Source organism: Natator depressus, chromosome 1, assembly GCF_965152275.1.
Source record: "Natator depressus isolate rNatDep1 chromosome 1, rNatDep2.hap1, whole genome shotgun sequence".
Lineage (NCBI taxonomy): Eukaryota > Metazoa > Chordata > Testudines > Cheloniidae > Natator > Natator depressus.
The window spans coordinates 228,426,033-228,441,391 of NC_134234.1; the positions used below are offsets into that span (position 1 = coordinate 228,426,033).

Sequence of the window (15,359 nt, forward strand, 5' to 3'; positions counted from 1 at the left end):
CCCCTCTGACCATATCACTACCCTCTCTGCATCCCATCTTTGTCTCCCTCTTCTCACTGCATCTAGATCAAGCTTCATGTCCTCACCTTGAAGGCCCTTCACAATTCTGCCCCTCCTAGCTGTCCACTCGTCTTTCATTCCAATGATGGACACTTCATTCACTTATTTGCCAGTTTCTCACACATACAAACAAATAAAATGCCTTCTTCCATGCTGTCCCTTCTGAATGAAATGCCCTTTCTGCACTGATCAATAAAACTGACAACACAATAGGCACTGGATGCCCCTGAGGAAAGTGCAGTTACAGGAGGATTTCTGCTTCTCTCCCTTGTTTAGAGCAATGGGATGGAGTGTTAATATTTTCAGGGTTGATAGAAGAAGTGAATATTTAGCAAGGATTTGAAAAGTTTCTTCTCCACTGGGCTATGAAGGGGAGCTAGTTTCATCTGAACTGGTGAAATTCATTGCAATTGTGATGGCTAATCAACAGGCAGTATCCGTAATCAAAGCACCACCCTGATTATCTCTCACTATATAGGTCTTATCAAACGACTAATGCAAAGCAAGTGTATCCTTTTTATATTGCTTAGCACATTCCTTGGTTCATGACACACTATAAATCATGTTAATCACATTTCAGATCTCCACTGTCTGATTTTCTTTTTTGGCATCCTTGGCTCCCCTCTTTCTCTCTCTCTCTTCCACACCATATATTTTGTGTGCCTGATGTGCCAGGAACTGTTAATCTGAAACTGATTGCAAATCTTTGATAATATATATAATTTAAAGGCCTGATCCTGCAGTCCTAACAGAAGGAGTAACTGTTACACAGACCAGAAGTCCTGTTGACTTCAGTGGGGCTATAGATGTGAATATGGATTACTCCTTTCAGAAAGGGTTTGCAGCGTCAAGCCCTGGGAATTTAGTATTTTGGGCCACATTTACAAAGATGCAGATAGTCATGCAGTGGGTTTTAGGTGTCTAGCTCTCATAGGTTAAAAAAACTGGGCATGTGTAGTCTTGAGAAACCACTGTGGGGGAGCCTGATAAGTCTTCAAATACGTTAAGAGCTGTTATAAAGAGGACTGGGACCCCCATGTCCACTGACGGTAGGACAGGGAGAAGAAGTAATGGGCCTCATCTGCTGCAAGGGCAATTCAGGTTAGATATTAGGAAAAACTTTCTAACTATAAGGGTAGGTAAGCTCTGGAATAGGTTACTAGGGGAGGTTGTCCAAATCCCAGTATTGGAGGTTTTAAGACAGTGGTCCCCAAAGTTTTACCTTGTGTCCCTTCCCCCCGGGGCCAGGAATGGGGCTGTGGCTCTGGGATGAGGGGACGCATACAGGGGCTAGGGGGCTGAGGCTGGGGCTGGCAGCCAGGGCCCCGGGGCAGGCACGGGGCTGGCAGCTGGGGCCCTGCTCATTGATTGTAGGATCTGTTTCTGTTAGTTGATGAGCTCCCTCAATTCCACGGACATCAGTGGGATTTGGGACCACTCAGCACCAGGCAGGATCCAGCCCCTAATGTGCTGTCTGTTTACACTGAGAATTTTAGTCGAGTCCAGCTGGCTGGCTGTGCCACTGCCAATCCATGCAGTGTCAGGTTGATTGTGAACGGAGCAACTGCCTTGGCCGCTCTCATTTATCAGGTGCTATGATTATGACCACAAATGGGAAAAGAAAATGGACTCTTAGAACAGCAATTGAACTAATCTTTCTTTCTCTTTACATTTCGATTTTCATCCATTCTTTGCTTTGATCTTTGGCCCCTCCAAACTAGTGCAGTGTAATTACATCTGATGGGAGGCCAGGGTCTGCAACTACAGCAGGTTTTTGAAGTGCTGGTGTCAAGTAATAATCAGAGCCGGCTCTAGGCACCAGTTTTCCAAGCAGGTGGTTGGGGCGATATTTAGAATGGGGCAGCAGTCTGTGTCCTGCGGCGGCAGTTGGGCGGCAGCTCCGGTGCTCTTCCCACCGCAGCAGCTTTCGGCGGCAGCTTTCGGCAGCAGCTCTGCCACTGTTGCGGCAGCGGCAATTCAGCGGCGACTGCTTGGGGCAGCAAAATTGGTAGAGCCACCCCTGGTGGTAATGTACGTGGTACTATAGTCTCTCTGCAGTGTGTGACCTGCTCCTGTTGTTATGACTTTCTGAGACCCTGTGTCCACGGGGCAGATTGTATCCTCTGTGTTACGCGCCCCAAAGCTGGCCCTAACACATCCTCACTGGAATGTAAAAGTAAAATTCAGATGTATTACTTGTCCACAAGGTAATTGGAGAATTTATAATAGGGCCCAGTGCAAGCAAAAACCCTTGTGCCTAATCAACAGAGAGACGGCGACCTGGCTGCTTCAAAGAAGAAACGGCAAGCAGGGGAGAAGATTATGTATACTTTGGTCTCTGTACCACATGGAAATGACATCGCATCTCTCTTTGAACTGGATGCCACCACTCTTCAGAGAGCTGATTGCCTGGTTCCAAGGTAAAAATAAAAATAAAAATGCTGCATTGACAAGGTTTCTGTCTAGCATTATACTGGTGAGTAAAGCCGAAAAATCAAACATATGCATCTGATGAAGTGAGCTGTAGCTCACGAAAGCTTATGCTCAAATAAATTTGTTAGTCTCTAAAGTGCCACAAGTCCTCCTGTTCTTTTTGCGAATACAGACTAACACAGCTGCTAGTCTGAGACATATGCTAGTGTTATTCTTCAGGTGAAATTGAGGAGCATTCCCAGATAAACAAGAGATGTATAAAACATGATCCTGCTGCTGTGACCAGATAAAATAATTATTAGGATAAAGCAAGTAAGACTTAAAGGGACACTGCCAAGATATAAAAATAGTGGGGCAAATGTTGCACAGGTGTGATTGAGAGCAGAACTGGGCCTAGTATGCTGTTTGAAAAAAAATGTACTATTAATAAATCTGAGAGAATCATTCCCAGTAAATAATTTATGCAATGAATTTTGCCTTGTTTTCTGTGCATGCACTGCCCGTGACAGAGCATGGTTTCTTGGAATATATTTGTTCAAATTCATTGAACCAAGTAGTTTTTGAGGTTTTTTTAGTCCAGAAATTAATTGTGAATATTTGAAATTTTGAACAGTATTGCTTAATTGTGATTGGTCAGATAAGTCATAAGGGTTTTTTTTCTGTTCCATGATTGAACATTCAGTCACTTGGGGGCAAATTCTCCTGAGTCAATTTAAAATTTGGTTTCTGATCATATTTGTGTATGCAACTTTGAAATTTGTTTTCTGTGCTCCTTTTTCCTAGCACAATTCACTTGCATGAATATTCACAGAGTGTGAACATGAAAAGGGAGACTGAAAACTTGGCCAAAGTGAATTAATCTAAAAAAGTAGAATGAATAGTCACTGAAAAATGTTTGCATTAATTGCCCATCTCTAACACCACCACAAACTGAAAGAATTTAAAAAATCTAATTCATGCTGTTTGTGCACTTGATTCTCAGCTTATGACTGATACTATAAGTGCTTGTTCACATGAGCGTTCTTATTGAAGTCAAGCTTACTCATGTGAGCAAGGGTTTTCAGGATCGAGCTATTAGACTGTGCCTACTAATGTGTTCCTGTTCTTTGAGGGTCACAACTCTGCAGAAGACTGTTCAAATAAAAGAAACAACATGTTTTCATACTTGGCTGAAATTCACAGAAGTATTTCTGTTCACATTAGATTTTAGAACCTTCCCCTCATCATCTTTTACTTAAATAACTTTACTCGTGGTGTCTGTCATATTGTCTCAAAACATTCTGCAGAACAATGAAGTGTGTAGCTTCCATCATTTTTTCTCCAGACCTGTTGTTTTACTGTGTTTTGTCTTTAGGAACTCTTATGTTCGGTTGAGACACCTATGTACTAATACTTGGGTGACCAGTACTAGTATTCCTATAGATACAGAAGAAGAGAGGCCAGTGATGTTGAAGGTAAATATTGATACAAGTGTACTAACTTTCCAAACTCATTCCTATAATTATCTGTGAATGATTTAACTTCCCTACATATAAAGTTATATAATAATTCAGAGGAAGATAGAGGATTGCTCACCAAAATTAAACTCTGTTTAAAAAAAACACACAATATTTCAGATTGGGACTTGCCAAACAAAAGAAGACAAGGAAGCTTTTGCCATTGTGTCGGTTCCTCTGTCTGAGGTCAGAGACTTGGATTTTGCCAATGATGCCAACAAAGTTTTAGCATCCATTGTTAAAAAGCTGGAGAATGGAACAATAACACAAAATGAAAGGAGGTCAGTAATGTGTTTTTTTTTTTTTTTTCTTCAGGTCATTTTCATATAAAATGAATATGTATGTTGTCCAAACACCACAGTAATGGGGACACCAGTAAAATCTAGATAGATCGGTAGGAAGGCAGGTGAGGAAGGTGGTTAGGGTGCTAGCCTGGGACTTGAGACTGGCTGTGCCACAGGCTCCCTCGATGACCTTGAACAAGTCACTTAATCTCTCCTGGCACCTTAAAGACTAACAGATTTATTTGGGCATAAATTTTAGGGTAAAAAACCCATTTCTTCAGATGCATCTAGGTAAATCTTTAGATGCATCTGAAGAAGTTGTTTTTTTACCCATGAAAGCTTATGCCCAAATAAATCGGTTAGTCTTTAAGGTGCCACCGGACTCCTCATTGTTTTTGTGGATACGGACTAACATGGCTACCCCCGATACTTAATCTCTCCTGTGGCTCAGTTCTCTGTGGGTGTAATGGGGACAGCGGCACTGCCCTATCTCACAGGGGTGTTGTGAAGATGAAGTCATTGAAGATTGTGAAGATGAAGTCATTGAAGATTGTGAAGTGCTCAGATACTATGGTAATGGGGGGGGGCTTAAAATGATCTAAAATAAGGAGAAATGTGAGTTTCAAGATTTACCTAGATTATAGAGCAAACTTTAAACTGTTTGCATTCTGTAACATTTGGATCCTATGAGCCTGATTCTCATTTATATTAAGGACCTTTACCCCACTCTGGCAGTGTAATTTATACCCCCTTTACACTGCCAGAAAGGTGAATGAGTGTGAATGAGAATCTGGCTCAACATCAACTCTTCTCCCTTCTATCTATAACCCCCTGTCCTGTTCGTCCCTCCTACTTTCCATAGTCTCTTCTAAAGGCTGTTCGGAGTGGGTCTGCCCTTTGCATTCATCCGTGCTTCAACTTCAGTGCTATTGGAGTGTCTGCTCTTTACACCCTCCCAGGAATTAAGGGACTTTGTTGCACATTGTAGCCAAATATATCATACTGCCCTGGGTGTAGTATGCTAGTTATTTTCAACGCTCTCTGGAAAAATTAAATATTAGATAGCATCTTTGGGTGCTGTTTAATTTGTAACTCTCATTCTGCCATGGAATATACACACCTTTTTATTGAAAATGTTAATTTTTTGGTGATAAAATTAAGCTTCTGTCTACAATTGAATCAAGAGGTTTTTGTCACTAATAAATAGATTTATCCTAATGTGGCATGCTATAATGGCCTAGGCATTGGTACTTAACCCTAAAGAGCTGACAGGCCACTTCATCACAAAGTAATTAATTGGAGTGTGACGTAACAACAGTGCATCTCGCTATTAGGCTTGTGACTGTGAAACATTGAGATTCAGCATCATCGGGTAGTGGGGCTATTGCTGTGATATAGTGCTGAAAATATTTCATAGTGCTTTCTGGATGCTGGCATTATTTGTGTCTCTGTGATTTCCTGTGAAGGCGTAGCAGTCCTCATTCTTCCCTTCCCTGTCCCTTTCTGGCTTATAAAGGTAGGGTTCCTGCCCGCACCAGACTAGTTGGTCAGCCCTACAGCCGCATCCTTTACCTTTTGCTGCTTGGGCAGCACTCGTGTACTGTGAGCCTTGTTCTACTCAGATCAGGTTCCAAACAGATTGATGTACTCCATGAGATCCGCAAATGGGCTGAGATTTTTCAAAGCGGGCTAGGAGATTTAGCACATGGTTCCTCTTGAGAGTAATAGAAGTTGTGTGTTTAAATCCCTTAGTCTGTGTTTTGTTTTGTTTTTTTTTTTTAAATCTCAGCTGAAGATCCACATGCCTCTAGACCCTATAGTTTAGAAACCTGGGTCTAGAATATATGTACTAGGCCAAATTCATCTGACACTTGGGGGTCTGTGGGTTTAGCTGCAGGCAGAATTTGGCCCACTCCTTGTTGAAAGTTTTTATTTTTCTTTCTTCCACTTTCCCTATGAGCTGGTCACGAATACCCAAGGTTTAGTTACTGAGCCCACATGGGATCATCTTGGCTTTTTACAGAGCTGCTGCTGGAAAGCCTGTAGCCCTTCTCAGGGATGTTTGTTAAAGTGGGTCTGTTGTCCATTTGAAATTCAAAGTTCCATCTATATATGTTCTGCCATATGCATGTACAACTTACCGTTTTTCATCTGCCTCCTCCAGGATGGAGTAGCCATTTTCTAGTATTAGAAGTACCCCTCCCCTTTTGGTGCTCTTTACCTTCACCCTTTCCCTTTAGCAGGGAGTGCAAGACGTGGTCTTTTGCAAATCCACCTTCAATACCTCCTTGGCCAGTAGGGGTACAGAATAGGAGGGGGATGCTTGCGTACTCTTGCACTGCGTACAGTGCATCCTATCTAAAGTGGCCAGCATTAATGGTTACCTGAAAAGCTCTAGCTAAGCTGCATATGAAAACATCTTGCTGCTGTTGCTGGCATATTTGTGTAGATTACTTGTTTTGGGATACTGTCCATCAGTTCATCTTGCTTCCTGTTTTGTTGTGGTTCTTTAATGCTTTGGTAAACATCCTTGTGATGGATTTAAGCCTCTGCTGATTTAAGGTCTTGAATCCTTAAGCACGTGTCAGGCTTGGCTTTGCAGTGGTTGAAGTTCTGTTGTGCCACAGAAAGCCTGTTCTAAAATGTATGGATTTTTTTTTTTAAATGAATCCTAGCAAGTGTTGAACTTGCTAGTAAGGATTTCTCTACTTGTTCTAGGTTTGTAACCAAGCTGTTAGAAGATCTCATTTTCTTTGTTGCTGATGTTCCTAATAATGGGCAGGAAGTTTTGGATGTGTTGATTAGCAAGCCAAACCGGGAAAGACAAAAATTAATGCGGGAACAAAATATATTGGCCCAGGTATGTTTTGGATATTAGCAGTTTGTTTATATATGTACCTATTGGGGAGCTCCTGAAGGAAGATGGTCGTTTAATTAACGAGGCTACATAGTCCTTTGTTAACTTCCACTTTGGGATTTCTAGGTATGAAATTAGCCACACGGGGCTCACTTACTGTTGCCTAAATGAAAATAGGAAACATTTGATGAGGGGACAATTGAATATAAATGGCTATATTCTTTTCTGAGCTACGCCTGTGCAACCCCACTGCATCATATGGCTATAAGAGAGAGTAAAGTCTTGCCCAAGGATGATAAAGTGGAAACACATTTTCTACTCTAGTCCCCAGTACTGTAAATGACTCCACAGCTGGTGAACCTCTGCATTCTCATGGAGCTGGAAGGACCCAGTTTGTGCTAAGATCTGTGCACTTGTGAATCAGACTTAATATTCTTTTTAAGTAGCTTCTTTAATAAACAATGGTGAATAGGCTGGAAAAGAGGAATAACAGAATTTGTCCTTCCCTTTGACTGTAAATTTATCCAAATTTTTTCTACACCATGTCAGTGAGTAGATCAATGGGACAATGTCACTGTTTTAACGTCTGAGATTGTCAGGATCCCCCACTCCCCCATCACATTCAGTCTTATGTAGATGGCAAGAGTGGTGCCCTATTTCTTACCTGGCTTAAGGTACTCCTGCGACAGTTAATGCAAATATGAATAGAAATGGCCAATGACGGTCATACAGAAATGTTAGTTTTGTTCTCATACTCAGTGATTTTGATTCTGAACAGATATTTGGGATCCTCAAAGCTCCTTTTAAGGATAAAGGAGGAGAGGGATCAATGCTGAGACTTGAAGATCTAGGAGACCAGAGATACGCTCCATACAAATACGTGTTAAGGCTATGTTACAGAGTCATCAGACATTCCCAGCAGGACTATAGGAAAAACCAGGTCAGTTGTAGCCAAGATTTTTTTGCCAAAATTGTTACATAATCGTATACTCTGGGTCTGACCCTGTGCTCTGTACTTGTATTTGGATTCCCGTTGTATTCCAATGAAACAACTCTTGTAAGAAAGGGCTGGTGGACTGGGCTCTGTGTGCATTAGTGTGTAGCAAATCAATCATTAAAGTATTGACTTCTCTTGCTGAACAATGGTATTTTTGTTTAGGAATTTTTACAAGAGACCAGTGAGATGTTATGGTTTCATTTCCCCGGCACGTGCTCCATACCATTTCTTCCTCTTTATAAGCTCCAGAGGTTCAAGCATGAGAATGGGACTCCCAGTTTGTGGGTCTCTGCTGTATCACTAAAATTATGCTCTTGGATGTCAGACTAGAAAGTGGGAGAGTTGCAGGGATTTCTGAATTCTTCTCACTGACAAATTTGTGAAGCAAAGAGTAATAGGGGTCTCGGAAGCAGGACTGATTCAGTCAAGCTGCCCAACCTACCGCCACAGGGTACCCTTTATGAGTGGGAGAAAGTTCAAACCCATTCGGTCCAATATTTTTATGAACTAGAGTTGAGAATGAGTCATCAACCCAAGGAGTTGGCAGGCATGGAGGGACTAAAGATAAGGTGTTGAAATGATATGTATGACTTCTATGATTTCCTTTCTAGAGCCTTTCAAAATATTTCTTGCCTCTAAAAACAAGAAGAATACTTCTTCAAAATAATGTAAAACCCAAATTTTCCTTTTATTTTCTGTGTGTTTGGAGCTGGGGGAGGGGACTGTAGAAGACTCAGAAGTGTTGGCCACCCCTAAGACAACTAATTTTTTCTTGGAGTACATTATTCAGTGATCCCAGATTTACTTCACTTCATGCAACTAGTAAGATACGGGTTTTGAGTATTAGTTTGAGGGATCAATTGAGCTGGATGTTGCTGATCCTAAAAGAAAGATGCTGCTTCTTACAGGCTGTTGAAGAGATCATCGTGAGGCTTTTTTATTTTTCAGGAATATATTGCTAAGAACTTCTGCATCATGCAGTCCCAGATTGGTTATGATATTCTGGCAGAAGACACCATCACAGCTTTGTTGCACAACAACAGAAAACTACTTGAGAAACACATCACGTCTAAAGAAATAGAGACATTTGTTAGCTTACTGAGGAGGAATCGAGAGCCAAGGTTTGAAGTAGCCCACATACCTTTCTTCTGTATTGATACTCTTTTATTCTTGTAACAGCTGTGAATCTGCCTTCTATTTGCTATTTTGTTATCTCTCTTTCATGGCTTAAATATTTTAGTCCTGGCAGAGGAAAAAAAACCACGCCACCCATATTGTGTATAAATTGTTAGACTAGAGAGAGCAGAAATTCCTGCAACTCTCTTGGTTTCACCACTGCTTCCTGTCTGAATGTAAAATAAATGGAGTGTCTAATGAAAAAAGGATCTTATTTTTTTCATTAGACTTCCAAATGTGAACATACAGTAATGTAAATGTATTAAATCAATGTACTGAAGGCCAAATTACTTTTATGGGAGCAATTTATAGTGCTGTTGGGGGACGTTGCATTGCATCACTATAATTACTCTGCATATATCTGCAGCCATATCACCTGAAGCTGTGATCTCATCACATGTCCCAAGCTAAGCAATGTTGGGCTTGGTCAGTATTAGAAGAGGAGACCATATTGGTACTGAGCCAATTCCCTGGTTCATTATTAGAAGGGGACAGGACCCTTAACAAGGCACAATTGACCTTGTTTATTTAAGATCTCACATCACTTTTTGCAAGAGGAAGGATCTTAATTTGATTGATTGAATTTATTATTTGAATGCAAAAACTTCACTTGTGCTTAAACCCTAGGTGCAAAAACAATTCATGCTTTAAAAGCACACCTTACAAAACAGTTCAGAATGACCCAATGTTAGCAGTTAGGACCTGCCCCACAGCAGTGACTCATGTGAAAAGTCCCATAGACTTCCATGGACTGGTTTGCATGAGATGAGGTGTGCAGAACTGAGCTCCAGAACACATACACACACTGTAAAAATTAAAACCTTCCTCAGCGTACAATCAGGGTATGTGATTCCCACCTGCCAAGCCTGAGTAATTACATTCTGCCTACTCAAATTTCCACCACATTTTCAATCAGATTTAGTGGGGTGTTTTTTTTAGTTTTTTGCTCTAAACTGTTATGTAATGTTGCTAGGCACTGTTACTTCCATTTTAGCAAGTAGCAGGTAATTAACTTCATTTTAATGGTGGAGGAACTGGTTCCTGAATATGATATGCTGTTGCATTTAGACCTTTCCTTCAAAAATACTTTATGAACACAGACATTCTAGAGTTCAGCTGTTGGTATTGTAAGTGTAACCTGGGGTAGTCAATTATTTTTTGTCAAGATCCACTTTTTTTGGTCAAGGTATAGTCAAAGTCCAGACTCCAGAGAAAATAATAAAATAATAATGATGATGATAAAAAGATTTTGGGGTCCGTTCAAAAGCATCTAGCAGTCTGGATTTGGTCCACAGTCCACTTATTAACTACCCCGGTGTAACCTATGCTAATACAATGTGGCGATCTGTCCCCCTTGAGTGGCTAGACTACATAGAAAGGTTTGTGAACCTGCTACTGGCTTCAGGCTAATGGTCCTTGTGGCAGAGGCTCATGTTTTCAGATAGAGGTCTTGGGTTCAATCCCTGGTCCTCACTAAGTGCCTGTGAGGCAGAAGGCATTTAAAGTTGCCTTAAATGGGTAGTTGTGGATTACTGTAGCATAGGGGATTCCTTGGATGGCATAAACTCAGCTACACCTGGTTTATGTCAGTCACTCCCCCATCCTTGGTATTTAGATTAGGGGACAGTAAGTGGCAGGTGCACCAGGGTGGGATAGGTGGTCCATAGCACAGAGCACTCTTCTGGATCCTGGGCCAGTGATGAAGTCCTTAGTGGAGTAATCCCACAGGCACATCTTAGAGCATCCTTCAGTCTGCTGTAAATTATAAGAGGGACTGTTTGGGTCACCCTTGCCGCACTCAGCCTGAGCTGCAGGGATTGAGAGCTCAGCATTGATCTCAAGATCTTACTCCTCTTTAGTGGTTAGAGGTTGTAATAATATGAATAAACAATGATCAAAGTTTGAATACAGCCTGTATTTAGAGAACTCTAGCACTAGGGGCTCCCTTGAGGTGAATGTTTCAGAGATGAGCATTCTAGAAAAAACAAAGATCGACAGGTAAACAGATTTTCTTTGTGATGCTTCTGTGTAATATTTTGTTTGCTTTTTTCCTGTCCAGATTCTTGGATTATCTATCAGACCTGTGTGTTTCTAACACAACTGCCATACCGGTAACTCAGGAACTCATCTGTAAATTTATGCTGAGTCCAGGGAATGCTGACATCCTCATCCAAACCAAGTAAGCAGCTGTAACTGAAACATACTTGTCATTGTTACCTTGCCTTTCTTGCCACATCGGTAACAGGGTTTGTGTAGCTACAGTATGCGTTATTTATTTGAAGGCTGGTTTCAATGCAAATAGACAATCCCTTGGAATGCGCCATCATCCCAGAGGATATTGATGAGGAGGAGGTCTGGCTCTACTGGATTGACAGCAATAAGGAACCACATGGCAAAGCTATCAGGCATCTGGCCCAGGAGGCTAAGGAAGGCACAAAGGCTGATTTAGAAGTCCTTACCTATTACAGGTAAAACAATATTTTTACTATTCAGGGAACCAGATGCTACTCCTGTTGAAATCCATTGTCATTGTGTTAAACCGGAGCAAGGTTAGATCTATGCTCCGTTTAGAAACTGGATCTAAATTTGTGATCCTTCCTACATTTGAAAAAAACAACAACAGTCTATCCAGTATTTTCCAAAGAGTGTTGAGGCTTCAATGCTTTTGATGCATCCCTGTGCTCTCAAAATGCTGTGGTTTCAGCTCCTCCCTTCTCTAGCAAGTGGGATTACACAACAGCTACTTTAGTATACTCTTGCAGACCAGGTGTGCTCTGAGCTGTTGTCCAGAAGCACTGAGAAATTAGCACCATCAGCACTTTCAGGTCCCAGGCACTGGAAGGCAGGTGCATGAAACAGTCTTAAATGTATTGAAAGTGAATAATTCAAGGGCTTTATCCCACAACTGCTGTTCTGTGTGGGGGACTTTCTTTGAACTCCAGTGTGAGTTGGGTATAACAATCAATGGGGATAGGAGCCTAATACTAGTGTTTGCAATGGCAAGTCAGCTTCTTTGCTAACAAAGGGGCTGTATTATTTTCATTATGTTACATTGGAATGGCATAGATCAGGCTCCTGAGAGTATATTCGCAGGTATGTTGCTATGTGCCATTCAAAGAAATCCAAGGTACTACTGAAAGTGTAACATTATTTTTATTACCTTAAGGTACCAATTAAACCTCTTTGCAAGGATGTGCCTGGATCGTCAGTATCTAGCCATAAACCAGGTTTCAACACAGCTCTCAGTAGACTTGATCCTACGATGTATGTCTGATGAAAGCCTCCCTTATGACCTCCGGGCTTCTTTTTGCCGTCTTATGCTGCACATGCACGTTGACAGAGATCCTCAGGAGTCTGTAGTACCCGTTAGATATGCCAGACTGTGGACTGAAATTCCTACCAAGATCACAATCCATGAGTAAGTTTAAAAAAACAAACACCCCAAAGCATTTTAAATGGATCAGACCTACTCAGAATAAAATTGTCAGTGGCTGTAATTTTAATGCAACACACATGTGAACAGATATTTTGCTGGAGAACACAAACCATTAGGCACTATTAATGCTGGAAATTTAAAAGGGTCACTTTATTCGTGAGTGTGTTCTTTAAAATGCATTGTGATAAGGGAGATGAAATGGCCTTTTCCTGGGAACTACAAAGGGTGAAGCCATTACATTCAGTTAAATATTACACCCTCACTAGGCTGAACCTTAGTTTTACAATTAGAGCTTTATTGTGGCTTTAAAGCCACAACCTATAGTCAGTTGAAGCAGTTCAGAGGCAATGGCCTCAATCCAGGAAAGCACTTAAGCACGTGCTTCATTTTAAGTATGGGAGGAGCTCCACTGACTTCAATGGGTACTCTCACTTGCTTGATTGCTTTGATGCACTGGGGCCTTTGTGTATGAGGCAGGCACAGTAGTTCTGGGCAGTGGCGTAGCCAGGTGGAGGAAACAGGGGCAGTGGAGATGATAAAAAAAAAAAAAAAAGACGTCACCCGCTAGTACTCACCAGGCGGCGCTCCGGGTCTTTGGCGGCGGGTCAGGTGGCACTCTGGCCTCGTGTCCTTCACTCACTTCGGTCTTCGGTGGCACTGAAGGACCCCCCCCTCCCCCCACAACGCTGCCAAAGACTGGAGCGAGTGAAGGACCCGAGGCCGGAGTGCTGCTGAAGACCTCCGCCGCCAAAGACCCGGAGCGCCGCCAGGTGAGTAAAAATTTAAAAGGCACCAAAGAATTAAAAAGGCACCACTTCTGCTCGGTGGGGGAGTGGCTGCTGCCCTGCTCTCCCCCTAGCTACGCTACTGGTTCTGGGGGGCATGTGCCACGGTGCAAAAAATACTACTGCATTCTTTCACAGGGTGCAGTGTCTGCCCCCCATCCTTACCAGCTCATTTCTTTTTTTTTTTTTTTTTTTTGGGTGGTGGAGGGGATTGTGCAAAAAGAGGAGTTGATCATGGACTTAACTTCTTACCATCTTTTCTACTATCACCACTGGTGTTGAGTCCCCCCCAGACCTGTGCCACAAATGGAGGGAAGATTTGTTTGCATCCTTTGCCTGCCACCCTGGTGCATACAAGCAGGACTAACTGCGATCTAGCCCTTTTCTGCACCAAAGAACTTAAAATAAGGTTAAAGCATCATGAGTGGTTGGAGGATTTGGTAATTTTTTACATTACAGCTCATCGTATCAGTGGAAGAGGTTAATTTTGCTTCTCTCTATGTTTTGCCTGGTAGGTATGATTCTTCCACAGACTCCTCGAGAAATGACATGAAGAGGAAATTTGCTTTGACCATGGAATTTGTAGAAGAGTACTTGAAAGAAGTTGTAAATCAGCCATTTCCTTTTGGGGACAAAGAGAAAAACAAACTTACATTTGAGGTACTTTTCAGTTATCTTTGTCACAATTTATTGTACCCCTTGAATCAAACAATGAAGTGGTAGAGCATAACTGTCAGCTGTATTAACCAGGTTTTCTTTTGAAAAGAAAAGTTTAAGAACATATTTGATTATACAGTAGAACAGGGGTTCGGACCCCTCAGGGGGCTGCGAGATTATTATATGGGGGGTCGTGAGCTGTCAGCCTCCACCCCAAACGCTGCTTTGCCTCCAGCGTTTATAATGGTGTTAAATTAAACACACATTTTTATATATTTATAAGGGGTGGAAGTCACACTTGGAGGCTTGCTAGGTGAAAAGGGGTCACCAGTACAAAAGTCTGAGAACCACTGCAGTAGAACTGCCTGAGTTATGAACACCTTAGGGATGGAGGTTGTTTGTGGTTCTTTCAAAGGTTTACAACTGAAAATTGATTTAATGCAGCTTTGAAACTACTATGCAGAAGAAAAATGCTGTTTTTAACCATCTTAATTTAAATGAAACAAGCACAGAAACAGTTTCCTTACCTTGTCAAATCTTTTTTTAAAACTTTCCATTTATTTTTTTAGTAGTTTGTTTAACACAGTACTGTACAGTATTTGCTTTTTTTGGTCTTTGCTGCTGCCTGATTGCATGCTTCCAGTTCCAAATGAGGTGTGTGGTTGATTTGTAACCCTGAGGTTCTACCGTAGAATGTTCTTTAAGAAATATCTTAATACCCACTTCCTTAATTCCACTCTTTTTGCTTCCTGCTTTTGTTTTGTATACTGTACTGTGTGCTGTTAAACAGCTTCAGTTCCTCACTACACTAGAAGTGGCTGCATTTCAGTGGCAAATGAAGTGATGTCTTTGTGGGAGGGGTGTATACACACATGCTCTGTGTACTTAAGAGGTTTGAGATCTTTAGGGTGAAAAGTGCTGTATTCTGTGTTGGATGTGATAATAAGGGAATTGTATTGCACCACATAATCCTGTCCTTTATTACTGTCCAGAACACCTGACAGAAGAAAGGGTTACGTAGGATTGAGTCTTCTAGAATCAAATTAAAGAACACTTACAGATGCCCTAGCTTAAACTACCTCTGGCCGTGCAGCACTGCCTCCACTATCTATTTACCTTTCCACAGTCTGGCGGCTGCTGTTTCAAGATGCTTCTCCACTGCAGCTGTTGCCATCTGG

The 15,359-nt window shown here is 41.7% G+C and overlaps 1 protein-coding gene across 1 annotated transcript in view; it reads left to right on the plus strand.

Moving 5' to 3' along the window:
- The window catches only part of ITPR2 (inositol 1,4,5-trisphosphate receptor type 2), a 337,337-nt gene that overhangs the window by 111,986 nt on the left and 209,992 nt on the right, over window positions 1-15,359 (plus strand). The window contains exons 11-20 of the mRNA XM_074937228.1: window positions 2,329-2,480; window positions 3,848-3,947; window positions 4,110-4,270; window positions 6,992-7,133; window positions 7,909-8,070; window positions 9,076-9,248; window positions 11,363-11,482; window positions 11,586-11,771; window positions 12,470-12,721; window positions 14,040-14,184. Coding sequence (XP_074793329.1) covers window positions 2,329-2,480; window positions 3,848-3,947; window positions 4,110-4,270; window positions 6,992-7,133; window positions 7,909-8,070; window positions 9,076-9,248; window positions 11,363-11,482; window positions 11,586-11,771; window positions 12,470-12,721; window positions 14,040-14,184 — 1,593 coding nt within the window. The remainder of the gene's footprint in view (window positions 1-2,328; window positions 2,481-3,847; window positions 3,948-4,109; window positions 4,271-6,991; window positions 7,134-7,908; window positions 8,071-9,075; window positions 9,249-11,362; window positions 11,483-11,585; window positions 11,772-12,469; window positions 12,722-14,039; window positions 14,185-15,359) is intronic.